This window comes from Erinaceus europaeus, chromosome 14 (genome assembly GCF_950295315.1).
Source record: "Erinaceus europaeus chromosome 14, mEriEur2.1, whole genome shotgun sequence".
In the NCBI taxonomy this organism is placed as follows: domain Eukaryota; kingdom Metazoa; phylum Chordata; class Mammalia; order Eulipotyphla; family Erinaceidae; genus Erinaceus; species Erinaceus europaeus.
Window position 1 is genome coordinate 29,470,260 of NC_080175.1, and position 14,704 is coordinate 29,484,963.

Genomic DNA, 14,704 nt, shown 5'->3' on the forward strand with positions numbered 1-14,704 from the left:
CTTAGCCTGGCTTTTATATCATAAATAGTAATAAAACTTAACCAAGAGACCCCTCACAGAATGGGAGAAGATCTTTACATGTCATATATCAGGCAAGAGGCTAATAACCAAAATATATAAAGAGCTTGCCAAACTCAATAACAAGAAAACAAATAACCCTTCCAAAAATTGGGAGAGGACATGGACAGAATATTCACCATAGAAGAGATCCACATGAAAAAATACTCCAAGTCTTTGATTGTCAGAGAAATGCAAATAAAGACAACAATAAGATACCACTTCACTCCTGTGAGAATGTCATACATCAAAAAAGGTAGCAGCAGCAAATGCTGAAAAGGTTGTGGGATCAAAGGAATCCTCCTGCAATGTTAGTGGGAATGTCAGTTGGTCCAACCTCTGTGGAGAACAGTCTGGCAACTCTCATAAGGCTAGAAATGGACCTTCCCTATGATCCTGCAATGAATATGGGATAATCTCACTCTCAGGCAGAAGTTGAAAAACAAGATCTGAAGAGAAAAACACAAGTAGAACTTGAACTGGAATTGGCATATTGCACCAAAGTAAAAGACTCTGGGGTAGGTGGGGGGCAGAGTACAGGTCCAAAAAGGATGACAGAGGACCTAGTGGGGGTTGTATTGTTATGTGGAAAACTGGGAAATGTTATGTATGTACAGACTATTGTATTTACTGTCGAATGTAAAACATTAATTTCCCCAATAAAGAAATTTAAAAAAATTCATCAATTCTACTTTTTCATTATATAGTAAAAATAGTATCTAACTGTAAATATGTAAGTAATCAAATGTGCACATATCTTTATCTGGTAGCTGTTTAACTCACTGAGTTTAATATGAATTATATTAGTGACACCTTTCTTTTTTTTTTAAGATTTTATTTATTTATTCATGAGAAAGATAGGAGGAGAGAGAAAGAACCAGACACCACTCTGGCACATGTGCTGCTGGACCTTATGATTGAGAGTCCAAAGCCTTATCACTGCACCACCTCCCAGACCACACTTTTCTTTTTTTTAATGTTTTTTAAAATATTTTATTTATTTATTCATTATTGTATAGAGACAGAGAGAAATTGAGAGGGGAAGATAGAGAAAGAGAGAGACAGAAAGACACCTGCAACCCTGCTTCTCCTCTCATGAAGCTTTCCTCCTGTAGGTGGGGACCAGGAGCTTGAACCTGGATCCTTGAGCACTGTAATGTGTGTGCTTAACCAAGTGCGCCACCGCCTGGCCCCAGTGACACCTTTCAACTTAAATTATCAGATTAACTTGAAATCTATTTTGTGAACTATGTATTGATAGGTTCTTCAAGACTATGAGCAGAATGTGAAGCATCAAATGTTGTGGTGGTTCCTGTTCAGGAGTCCTTATATTTAACAAGAGAGAAGCCTTTTTGTTGTATTCTCTGTTCCAGAACTACAAGGGAACATTGTAGTTTTTCTCCTCTTCTCCTCCCCTTTTCTTTTCTTTTCTTTTTTTTTTTTTTTAAGATTTTTGTTTATTTATTTATTCCCTTTTGTTGCCCTTGTTGTTTTATTGTTGTAGTTATTGTTGTAGTTGTTGTTGGATAGGACAGAGAAAAATGGAGAGAGGAGGGGAAGACAGAGAGGGGGAGAGAAAGACAGACACCTGCAGACCTGCTTCACCACCTGTGAAGCGACTCCCCTGCAGGTGGGGAGCCGGGGGCTCGAACCGGGATCCTTGAGCCGGTCCTTGCGCTTTGCGCCACATGCGCTTAACCCACTGCGCTACCACCCGACTCCCTCCCCTTTTCTTTATAGCCTTTAGGGCATTGAAAATGCCCAGCAAACTCTTCATCAACAGTGTAACTCTGGATTTTTCTGCTGTAAGTACAATTATCTACTTTTTGACATAGGGAGACATTCTTCTGAATAAAAAATAACAAATACCAAAAAATGGGCAAAGGGCTTGTTGAAAGAATAACATTTTCTAAAGAAGGTATACAGGTGGCCAAAAAGTATATAAATAGACGCTTATTATCACTAGTCATTAAGGAAATGCAGATCAAAACCACAATGACATACACTTCATGTCTAGCCATAATAAAAAGGTAGACAGTAACAAGTACCAGTAATGACGAGTATTAGAACCTTCAGTGGTCCAGGAGGTGGCGTAGTGATAAAGCTTTGGACTCTCAAGCATGAGGTCCCGAGTTCAATCCCCGGCAGCCATGAGTGGTGTCTGGTTCTTTCTCTCTCCTGTCTTTCTCATAAATAAATAAAATCTTTTTTAAAAAAAGAACCTTCATAGATTTCTGACATTGCAATCAGTGATGTCACTTTGGGTAGTATTTATTTATTTATTTATTTATTTATTTATTTATTTTTGACCAGAGTACTGCTTAGCTCTGGCTTATGGTGGTGCAGGGGATTGAACCTGGGAATTTGGAGCCTCTGGCATGAGAGTTTTTTTGCATAACCATTATGCTATCTACCCCCCACTACTTTGGGAACAATTGTCAGCTCTTGAAAATATTAAACATAGAGTCACCATATGAGCCAGCAATTCTATTCCTATGTATATACCTAAGAAAGTTGAAAATATGCACACAACTGTTTCCAACAACATTATTCAAAATGTTCAATAGACAAAAAATTGAAAACAATCCTAATGTTCATCAACTGGTGAATGGGCAAACAAAATATGGTATATCGGGGAGTTGCGCTACCGGCGGCAGCAGTGGGTTAAGCTCAAGTGGCGCAAAGTGCAAGGACCGGTATGAGAATGCTGGTTCGAGCCCCCTGCTCCACCTGCAAGGGAGTCTCTTCACAGGTGGTGAAGCAGGTCTGCAGGTGTCTTTCTCTCCCCCTCTTTGTCTTCCCCTCCTCTCTCCATTTCTCTCTGTCCTATCCAACAACAACAATAATAACTACAACAAAAATAACAAGGGCAACAAGAGGGAATAAATAAATATTTAAAAATATATGGTATATCTACACAATGGTATATTAGCCATTTACAAAAACAAATGAAATATTGATACATGCTGCAGCATGTTGTATGCTACTGTCTTGAAAATAAAATGCTAAGTGAAAGAAGCCAACAGAGAAGGTAAAATGTTCTATGTCAGCATTCATAAATGAAATATCTATAATAGGCATATATTGAAACAGAAAACAGATTTGTCTTGATAGAGGAGTAGAGCAGAAAGAATGGAGAATTATTCTTTAATGTATATGAAATTTCCATTTGGCATAATGAAAATGTTTGATATTATATAGTGGTGATGATTGCATAATACTATGAAAGAATTTAATGTCATTGGATTATATACCTTCAATAGTTTAAGTGGTAAATTCATAACATGCACTTTCTAAAAATAAAAATCAGTTTTAGAAAAAAAGAACGAGAGTGGTGGTAGATAGCATAATGGTTATGCAAAGAAACTCTCATGCCTGAGGCTCCGAAGTCCCAAGTTCAAACCCCCCCCCACCCCCGCACCACCATAAACCAGAACTGATCAGTGCTCTGGTAAAAAGGGAGAGAGAGAGAAGGACAGAGGTAGATAGCATAATGTTAGGCAGAGATTCTCATGCCTGAGACTCCAAAGTCCCAGGTTCAATCCTCTGCATCAACATAAGCAAAAGCTGAGCACTTTTTACCAGTGCTCTGGTAAAAAGACAGAGAGAGAGAGAGAATATGACATACTAATTCAAGCTACAACAGGGATAAAACTTGGAAACCATATACTAAATGAAATAAGACACCAAAGACCGCATATTGTATAATGTATAATTCAATATATAAATTAAATCTGGTCTGTTGGTAAATTCATAAAGACAGAAAGATTAATAGTTGCCTGGAAGAAGAGGGAGGAAACTACTTAATATTATGGAGGGTTTTTTCTTTTTTTAGAGTGAAGAAAATACTCTGAAATTAGTGGTCATGATCAAAGAATTTTATAAATATACTAAAACCCACTAAATTATATTTAGATAGTTGAGTCTTGTGGTATGAGAATTACAACTTACTTTTTTGTAATTTTTGTATTTGTAATTTTAGTGTGTTATAAAATTGTAGGATTACAGTGGATAGTTCCACACCATACCCCACCCCCAAATTCTGTGTCCCCACCCTACCCCCAACAATAACCATCATTGTTTCCACAAGTCTTAGAAACTGTATTTTTTTTAACTGTTTGTTATTAATTAAACTTTTTTTTTCTTTTCTTTTGAAGTGATACCTCAGGGGACGTGAACTCTTTATCTTTCTCTGGATATTGACTTGAGGGTGTGGTGACTGTGGCTGTTGCAATCATTGGGCTGTGTGGTATGCTAACTTGATAACTGGCTTGAAATGAGGTCAGCAGAAAAAAGATTTTTATGGTTAGCTGCCTGTAGACGTCCTTGTTAGACCTGTTAAATCAATAAAACCAGCAAATCCTAACAAAGGGATTTTCAAAGTAAACCAAATTTACAAATAATTTGGTTATAACAGTAACTACCTATTGCCTTCTTAAACCCTAAGACAGCAGGAGCCTTTCCCATTGTCTATAAAACCCATATTTCTCCAAGTCCTGGGACCTTGGGGTGGGGCTCACTTTCCTACATGCTTCTCTCAGTTCATACCAATTGATACTGCATCTGCTGATCTCAATCTAAGCAATACAACCAGTACCACGTCAACATGTTTCATTTCGGATTGTGTCCAGAGACATCAGGTGTGGAATGTCAGCCAACTTCATTACTCTAATGAGACCTTTCCTACCTCATAGGACTCCTTAATTCCATTTCAGGTGGTGCATTTCCTAACAAAGCCTCAGAACCTAGATATAGACCAGGGCCCATGAGATAGGGCATATGTGCATGTATCCATACATTAGGGGAAAATATATTCCTTAAAGCAAAAGTACACAATAGTTTGCAGTGACTCAGTAGATGCAGCAAGCAAGTAGAAAGACCTAAAAAAGGATAGAATAAAGTACCTAATCAAATAGTTTCTACTTAGACCTAGATACCCTCCTCACCTACTTCATGTTTCACTTCCCTCAATCACTCCAAGGCTAACCTTGTCAGACAAAGTAAAGGCTACAAAAGCTGGATAAGGGCAAGAGACTGGCTTACTTTAATGATGGCTCTTTTAATTACTACCAGGCCACCCCATCACCTGAGGCCGTAATCAGGGAATCCTGGGATTCCCACATGGACATGATGGGCCTAGACCTCTAACAGATCCCTGTCTTCACTGTCACTGGCCATCTCCATCAGGAACAACATATTATACCCTTTTGTGGGCCCCTATAGAACCTTGCCCTCAATGTGGACCAACAATGGGAGACAGCCTCATTCCCCTAAGAGAGGTTGGGCCAACACTCTACCACTTGAGGCAGATAGGTCCTGAAATTAGTGCAGCCTAGAATGTTCTTAGCCATGACCACAGAATGCGAGCTCAGACCTTGAGGGATACAGAGGCTACACAGGCTCTTAGGATGAATATGGGCCCCAGATCAAATCAGTGGGGTTTACAGTTAACAATATTTACACACTTTCCCCATATTTGGGAGCTACTCTCTTCCCTGATCCACCTTTCTAGTCCTATTCCCAACTCTGACACCATATCCCCAGATAATACCTTTGGTTCACTTGCATGGTAACTGTTGGTCTCAGGTAAAAATTAGTGAAGTTATGAGCCCCTTGGAATATACCTAAAATAGACCTACTAGCTTTTTCCAAAATATAAACCCCAAATCTCACTTGCTATATTCTTTTTTTTATTTCTTTATTGGGGGATTAATGGTTTACAGTTGACAGCAAAACACAATAGTTTGTACATGCATAACATTTCCCAGTTTTCCACATAATAATTCAGCCCCCCTAGGTCCTCCTCTGCCATCATGTTCCAGGACCTGAACCTTCCCCCCAACCCCAATGATGTTTACTTTGGTACAATACACCATCATTTGTTATATTCTTATCTTTAGGTTCCTGATTATTAAACAATTTGTTCTGCTTTAATATCTTAATGCTTTTTCAGCCACCAAATCCCAGATGCTACCATGACACTAACCTGACTTCTTCAGGCAGATTACCTCACCAATATGTCCTGGAACCCCACCTCTCCAGACCCCTGACCCCCTAGGGAAAGACAGATATAGACTAGGAGTGTGGATTGACCTGCCAACGACCATGTCCAGTGGCGAAGCAATTACAGAAGCAAGACCTTCCACCTTCTGCACCCCATAGTAACCTCGGTCCATGCTCCCAGAGGGATAAATAGGAAAGATTTCGGGAGTTGGGGGGGGTATTATAGCAGGTTAAGCGCACATGGCGCAAAGCACCAGGACCGGGCTGAGAATCCTGGTTCAAACCCCGGGCTTCCCACCTGCATGGGAGTCGCTTCACAGGCAGTGAAACAGGTCTACAGGTGTCTATCTTTCTCTCCCCCTCTCTGTGTTCCCCTCCTCTCTACATTTCTGTCTGTCCTATCCAACAACAACGACATAAATAACAACAACAACAATAAAACAACAAGGGCAACAAAAAGGAAATAAAGAAATATTAAAGAAATCTTTAAAAAAAATAGGAAAGCTTTCAAGGGAGGGGATGGGATACAGAGTTCTGGTAGTGGGAATTGTTTGGAATTGTACCCCTCTTATCCCATGGTTTTGTCTATATTTCCACTTTATAAATAAATTTTAAAAAATGGAAAAAAAATCAGCAAATCCTATATTACTTCTAGACTTCTTGATCTATAAGATAATAAGCCCCCCCCCAAGATAATAAACTCTTTAGTATCTAAGCCAGCAGGTATAACTTGTAGGTGAAAGTCTTGACTAATATACATCTATTTTTTTTTTCTGCCACCAGGGTTATAGCTGAGGCTTGGTTCTAGCACTATAAATCTACCAGTCCCCGGGGTCACTCCCACCCCCCCATTTTTTAAATTTATTTTTAATTGGATATGACAGTGAGAAATTTAGAAAGGAAGGGAAGATAGAGAGGGGGGAAAAAAGACAACTGTAGACTACTTCACCACTCACCAAACATGCCCCCCCTGCAGGTGGGAAGTGGGGGTTCCAACTGGGGTCCTTGTGTATGGTAACCTGTGTACTTACTCACACCCCATATAAATCTTTTCCTTGTAGTCAAACTTAACAAAGATTAAGAATAGGGAAAAGGAAAGTGTGTGTGTGGGGGTCGCTTCACAAGTAGTGAAGCAGGAATGCAGGTGTTTATCTCTCCCCCCCTCTGTCTTCCTCTCCTCTCTTGATTTCTCTGTCTTATCCAACAACAATGACAGCAATAACAAGGTGTGCAACAAAAGGGGAAAAAATGGCAAAAAAAAAAAAAAAAAGAAAAAGAAAAGAAAGAAAGAAGGAAATTGGGCCATTGGTTCAATTCTTACTATTATGACTTGGTTTTTTTATTTTTTATTTTTTGTGATCATTAATGGTTTACAATAAGCAGTAAATAAAGTTGTTGGTACATGTGTAAAAAAAAAAAGAAATTAAGAGCTTCTAGAAATCAAACCCAGGACCAGTAAAATAAAAGTTGTTTTAAAAACACACACACAGGGCAGGGATAGATAGCATAATGGGTATGCAAAAAGATTCTCGTGCCTGAGGCTCTCAAGTCCCAGGTTCAATACTCTGCACCACCATATGCCAGAGCTGAGCAGTGGCCTGTTAATAAAATAAACACAAAAAAGCTAGTAGGTGAAAAAGCTGGTAAAGGGGAGCTGGGTAGTAGAGCACCTGGTTGAGCGCACATGTTACAATGCACAAGGACCCAGGTTCAAGCCCCTGGTCCCCACTTGCAGGGGGAAATCTTCACAAGTGGTGAAACTGTGCTACAGGTGTCTCTGCCTCTCTCCCTCTCTATCTTCTTCTTCCTCTTAACTTCTGGATGTCTATACCCAATAAATAAATAAGATAAAAAAATTTTTTTTAATGGTAAATAGGGGTTAGGTGGCGATGCACCCAACAGAGCTCACACATTACCATTCATGAGGACCTGGGCTTCAAGCCCCCTGCAGGAAGGAAGCTTCATGAGTGGTGAAGCAGAGAGAGAAAGCTTTTCTCAGGTTGATTGATCAGAAAATACTAATAAAAGCACATTATTTACTACTGGATGGTTTTGTTCATATGTGGCATATAGAGAATTGAAATACTTGTGGTCTGGGAGGTGGTGCAATGGATAAGAGCTTGGACTCTCAAGCATGAGGTCCCAAGTTCAATCCCCAGCAGCACATGTACCAGAGTGAAGTCTGGTTCTTTCTCTCTCTCCTCCTATCTTTCTCATTAATAAATAAATAAAAATCTTAAGAAAAAATACATGAACTTGCAAAGGAAAAAGTAGTCAACATATCTTTGAGACATTGTGAGGACTATGGTGGTTATTGCTGAGTTGAGGTGGGGGCACAGAACCTTGGTGATGGGTGTGGAGTAGAACTATATTCCTGGGGGCTGGGCAGTAGTGCAGTAGGTTAAGCACACATGGTGTAAGTGTAAAGTGCAAGGACCGGATTAAGGATCCTGTTCGAGCCCCGGTTCCCCACCTGCAGGGGGGTTGCCTCACAAGCAGTGAAGCAGGTCTGTAGGTGTCTGTCTTTCTCTTCCCCTGTCTTCCCCTTCTCTTTTGATTTCTCTCTGTCCTAGCCAACAACAATGACAACAATAACAACAACAACAATAACAACAAGGACAACAAAAGGGGGGAAAATAGCCTCTAGGAGCAGTGGATTCATAGTGCAGGCACCAAGCCCCAGCAATAACCCTGGAGGGAAGAAAAAAAAAAACTATACCCCTGTAATTTTACAATCTTGTAAACCATTATTAAATCACTAATCCATTTTTAAAAGAAAATGAAATAAACAACACTATATCCATACTAAATAGAGTAGAGACAAATATACCAGAATGTTAACAAAAACATAAGGGAATGATACAAATGTCAGTGACTTTGATTTTTTCCTATCTTCTAGGAGTTTCCAAACATTCTACAACAGTCACACAGAAATACGCAATTTCATTTATTAGAATCAGGGAAATATTGTGGTTGTTTAATGACTACTAAAACCTTACTAATCTTTGCCCTTTGTCTGATTTCTTGGAAGAATTTCAAACACAAGGGGGGGTTTACTAAAGTCAACTTCTTAAGGAGATACTATCTCAGTAGCAAGAGAGAAAGAAGGAAAGAAAGGAAAGAAGGAAGAAAGAAAGAAAAAAGAAAGAAGGAAAAAAGAAAGAAAGAAGGAAAAAAGAAAGAAGGAAAAGAGAAAGAAAGAAAGAGAAAAAAAGAGAGAGGGAAGGGAGGGAGGGGAGGAGGGTGGAAAGAGAGAGAGAGAGAGAGAAGAGGTCATATTTTCTGTATAGTCGTCCCATTCCCAGTACTCCGGCAGACAAATGTCTAACTTCAGCTTCAGTATTTTTCATGCTCGCTTTGGCAGCACATATACTAAAACTGGAACGATACAGTATTTTCAGGGAATATTTCTCTCAGTAGTCCATTTTGTTATAAGACATTTTGTATTATTAAAAAGTTATTCTGCAGGTCAAGGCAGTTGTACACTCAGTTGAGTGCACACGTTAACATGTACAAGGACCAGGGTTCAAGCCCTAAGTCTCCACCTGCCAGGGGAAATTTCATGAGTGGTGAAGTAAATGCTGCAGGTCTCTCTGTCTCCCTCCCCTTCTATCTTCTCCTCCCCTCAAAATTTCTATATGTCCTACCAAATAAAGGAAAATAATGATAATATAGTAATAATAATCTTAAAGGAAGACATGGCCACTAGAAGTGGTGGGTTTGTCATGCTGGAGCCATGCCCCAGCAATAACCCTAGCAGCAATAAAGAAAGAAACTTATCTACAAATTAAGCAAAGTTGACTAGCCTGAAATAACCTACACCTACTGACCTTAACCTTACTCTCTGAAGATTTTCAGAACAAAATAGGCAATCTTTTATATATTTTCATATTTGTTCATTTTTATCAGTGAGGAAGAGGAGAGAGAACCAGACTATCAGTGCAAATCCAACTTCCCTTGACCAAGTGCTTCCTTCTGTTTAGATCGCAGATTATCTGAGATGATTGGCATGCTTGCTCATAGAATGATAAATCAAAGTTTCCTTTCTAAAATTCTCTTTAAAGACCAGGACAAGGATGGGGGAAGATAGCATAATGGTTATGCAAAAAGGCTTTCATGCCTAAGGCTCCAAAGTCCCAGGTTCAATCCACACCACCACCATAAGCCAGCTCTGGTTAAAACACACACACCACACACACACACACACACACACACACACACACACACACACACCAGGAGAGATAGAATGAAACCTTCCAAAGGAAAGAATTTTAGTATTTTGACAACCTGCACTGAGAGTTTTCATAGGGCCTTCTGTGCAGTTGCATTGGCCAGTGCAATGTCTTCCCTCTCATTCTTCCTGGGCTTTCTCTTGCAGTTCAGGTTCTTTCCATTATTTTCCTACTCAGGTATGTCCCCATAAAGATGTGCCCTTCCTCCCTTTATGAGTGATCCTCCAGACTTGTGGAAGACTTTGGGAATATGGAAGTCCTATTTTCAATATAGGTTCTGTGAGATGAGCAGTGATTGGAATGCACAAGTGGTACAAAGGAAATATTATAAATTCATTTCCTTCTTTAATTTTTTTTTTTTTTTACCAGAGCACTAATCAGCTCTGGCTTATGGTGGTACGGAGGGCTTGAACCTGACACTTTGGAGCCTCAGGCATGAGAGTTTATTTGTATAACCATTATGCTATCTACCCTCTGCCCTATAAATTTATTTTCACTTCATAGTAGGTGCTCACTAAATTTCAGTCCCTCTATGTATCAGAATAGTATGAAGACTGATAACCCAGAGTCTTCTCAAATACTGAAAGCACATAACTATTTTTCTGATTGATTACTTATGCTTGGTGTTTAAAAAATCCAATACTATAAGATTAAGAGTCACTGTTCTTATGTAAACACTAAAGTCATTTTAACTGAGAACATAAAAAAATGGTCAAGCATAGGGCAGGTAGAGAGGAAGACATTCAAAGCATGGCTCTGCTTGACACAATGTCACCTGGAAAAGTGACTTAAAACAGGGAGGAACACATTTTAACTATGAAGAAAATGCCTCTATGTACACCAAGGATTTTAGAAAAAAAAAAAAAAAAAAGGGTCTCCATACCTGCTTAGCGATGTAGAGTTTGGTGTTAGAAGATCTCTTGGTTCTGGATTTATACACATGGAGAAGCTGCCAAGGGGCCACGAGCCAAAGGAAGCCCAGAGGAATCCACACCAGAACAGTTTGCTCAAAGCAAAGGGGTAAGTCTGCCTCTGGGCTATCCAGGTATGAGGAATTCTGGGAGACCATAACAAAGGTTTATTGAATATACACATTTTCTGAAGACAGAAACCACCCCCAGTTCCACTTCCAAACAATTTAAATTCATTAAGTATAACTATATAGCCCTGACCTTTAACTAGCTTAGTTTCCCTGTTAATTTTTGTTGATAAAAATCCACCATGTAAAATTTAGTGATTTTTTCCCCCTGGTCAATTCAGTCTCTAAAAACCTTTCTCCCCATGTTACTAAGTGAGTTTCTTCACCTGCTATTCTGTGTTAACTTTATCACTACAGCTGTCACTACAGAAAAGAAACCATTCCTTTCTTCTTCCCACAACTTGACAACAATAGTGGTAAGGTTCTCCTTCTAAAGGAAAGGGCAAGAAGCCAGAATAGTAGCACACCTGGTTGAGCACACATATTACAGTGCACAAGGACTCAGGTTTGAACCCCCAACTTCATGAGTGGTGAAGCAGGTCTGCAGGTGTCTCTCTCCCTCTATCTCCCCTCCTCTCTCAATTTCTATCTCTATTCAATAATAAATAAATAAACAGAAATACTTAAAAATTAAAGGAGACGTTAGTTCCCTGAGCTATCAAAACATTGTCATTTTATTTTTAATTTATAACAGAGCACACTCAGCTCCGGCTTATGGTGGTACAGGGGATTGAACCTGGGACTTTGGAGGCTCAGATATGAGAATCTCTTTGCATGACCATTATGCCATCTACTACTGCCCTTTTTGTTTTTATTTTTTACTACCACTTAAAATTAGTAAAGTTCAGACAAGAAGAATGCTTAGTCATGATATGACATTTAACCTCCTATAGCCTAAAGGGTTATTACAATCTGAGGGCACAGGAACAACAAAAATACTTTGGACTGAAGTTGGATTGAAAAATAAGGCAAATTTTATGGCCAGAAATTTTGTACTAGTCTCTACATTCTACAATAAACTGTCTTGTGAAGCAAAGAGGTTGGAAAAAACAGTATATCTGAGTTCTAAGAAGGTAGATTTTTTTTTTTAATTCCACTGGGAAAACTTTTAAGTCCTCTTGTACATCTGTTTGTACAGATTCTACAAAGGGAAGACTCAGGTGCTGTGACCAAGATGATCTACTGGATAATTCTCAGAATTTGCAAGAGACAGCTTGGGGCTTATTTAGGCCCCATATTTCTGGGTATACAAATCCTGATCTCCAGGACTTTGGGCTCTAAGTTTTCCCTAAAACAACAAGTGCTGTCTCTGCATGAACTTATAATTTCTGCTCTTCTACTCTTTCCATAAAGGTATCTAACCTTACTATTCAGAAGAATTGCCCGTGCTATTAAAACTATTTTAAGGGGCTGAGTGGCGGGCCACCCCACAGAATGAAAAAATTCCTGTTCAAGCCTTGGTTCCCCATTTGCAGCAGGGAAGCTTTACCAGTGGTGGAGCAGTGCTGCAGGTCTCTCTCTTACTTTTTTATTTTGTCTCTATCCAAAAAATGAACAAATAAATTTTTTTTAAAAACTGCTTTAACATTTCAAGTAATCCTGATGTTCATGCTAGGAGTTTGTAAATCACACGTGTTCTCTCTCTCTCTCTCTCTCTCTCTCTCTCTCTCATCTATCTATCTCATTGCCTCCAGGGTGAGGCATGGTGCTGGAATTACAAACTTACTGCTCCTGGAGGCCATTTTTTCCATTTTATTGGATAAGACAGAGAAATTGACAGAAAAAGGGGGAATAGAGAGGGAGGGGAAAAGATAGACACCTGTAGACCACTTCACTGTTCATGAAGCGTTTCCCCTGCAGGTGGGGGACTGGGGCTCAAACCTGGATCCTTGCACCAGTCCTTATGCTTAGTACTATGTGTGCTTAGTACTATATGCACTTAACTGGGTGAGCCCCTGCCTGGCCCCCTAAATCACACATCCTCAAAGTCACTAAATCCAAGTTCCCTTATCATTGTCCACCTCCACTAGACCTCTTGATGCTGCACTAACTCTGGTTTGACATTCTTTCCTCTAATGTTTTGAAAAATTGCCTCAAGGCTGATGAAGTCCAAATTAATGTTCCTGCCCTCAAGCTCTAGTTCCTATCACTGAAGTCAGTGCCTCTAAAATATGTAATTATCATTTCAACATCATTTTTCAGACATACTTAATAATTGGACTTTTCTTTTTTTATCTTACCCCACAAGTCACACAATTCCCCCTCCCATGTTGATGAAATTGGAAGCCTTTTCCTAACTTCTCTTTATGGAAGGTGATTTTTGCAGCTAGTTAGTATAAGAAGAGACCAGGATACAGTAAAGTTATATTATAGAATAAACATATTAAGCCAGGGGTAGATAGCATAATGATTATGATCAAAAAGATTCTCATACCTTAGGCTCCGAAAGCCCCAGATTCAATCCCTTGCACCACCATAAACCAGAACTGAGTACTACTCTGGTGAGAGAGAGAGAGAGATTCTCTCCCACACAAAACATCCTCTTGTGATACTATGATTTACATTTCCTAAAACAAATTAGTTTTAGAACAACTGCACATCTAACTAACTTCTCTGGTTCCTATTAGTGACCACTTTAGGCTAGTCTAAGTCTACGAAGAGTCAACAGTGAAGACAAATACACATTCTTACCCAAAAAGTAGAGTTGCAGAACTCTTCCAGCATGATTCCTGGAGCACTCCTAGAATGAAGACTGTGTTATTTTCTTTATTTATCCCTTTCCTCAGAGAAGGCAGGTGAGTAGCAATGACATTTCTTGCTTGAATTTCCTACTAAAATCAGGTAACCTGACCTTTCACCTCAACAATTTAATGGTTAACCTTCTTCAGCTGCATGTTTGTACTATCCCAGTGGACAGACATGTGACTAAAGATCTATGGCAGATTCATCAAATTCCAGAGCACCGGAACTTCTGTAGGTGTGGTCATATCTAAGGAAGCAGTCCCTGGAAGATGTCAGCAGAATTCACTGACAAATCAGAAGTGAAGATGTTTCTCATTCTCCTGAAGACACATGGCCTAAAGAGAAGTACTGGGCTAGGGTAGATAGCATAATGGTTGTGAAAAAAAGACTCGCATGCCTGAGGCTCAAAAGTCCCAATTCAACTTCCTGCACCACCATAAGCCTCCTCTTAACAGTGCTCTTGTAAAAAAAAAGGAAAGAAAAGAAAAAAAAGAAAGAAAAGAAATCAGTAGAAGAGCATGCTACTGTAAGTGTGTTTCGTTTCTGTTTTAAGAAAGGCCTTATAGTTTATAGTGAACTACCGGGAGTCGGGCGGTAGCGCAGCGGGTTAAGCGCACATGGCGCAAAGCGCAAGGACTGGCATAAGGATCCCGGTTCAAGCCCCCGGCTCCCCACCTGCAGGGAAGTCGCT

The 14,704-nt window shown here is 39.6% G+C and overlaps 1 protein-coding gene across 1 annotated transcript in view; it reads right to left on the bottom strand.

Moving 5' to 3' along the window:
- The window catches only part of ABCC2 (ATP binding cassette subfamily C member 2), a 102,018-nt gene extending 87,999 nt beyond the window's left edge, over window positions 1-14,019 (bottom strand). Inside the window, exons 1-2 of the mRNA XM_007530262.3 lie at window positions 13,963-14,019; window positions 11,176-11,349 (exon numbers count right to left, since the gene is read on the bottom strand). Of these exons, the coding sequence (XP_007530324.1) occupies window positions 11,176-11,349; window positions 13,963-13,995 (207 nt within the window). The 5' untranslated portion in view covers window positions 13,996-14,019. The remainder of the gene's footprint in view (window positions 1-11,175; window positions 11,350-13,962) is intronic.
- Window positions 14,020-14,704: the final 685 nt, after the last annotated feature.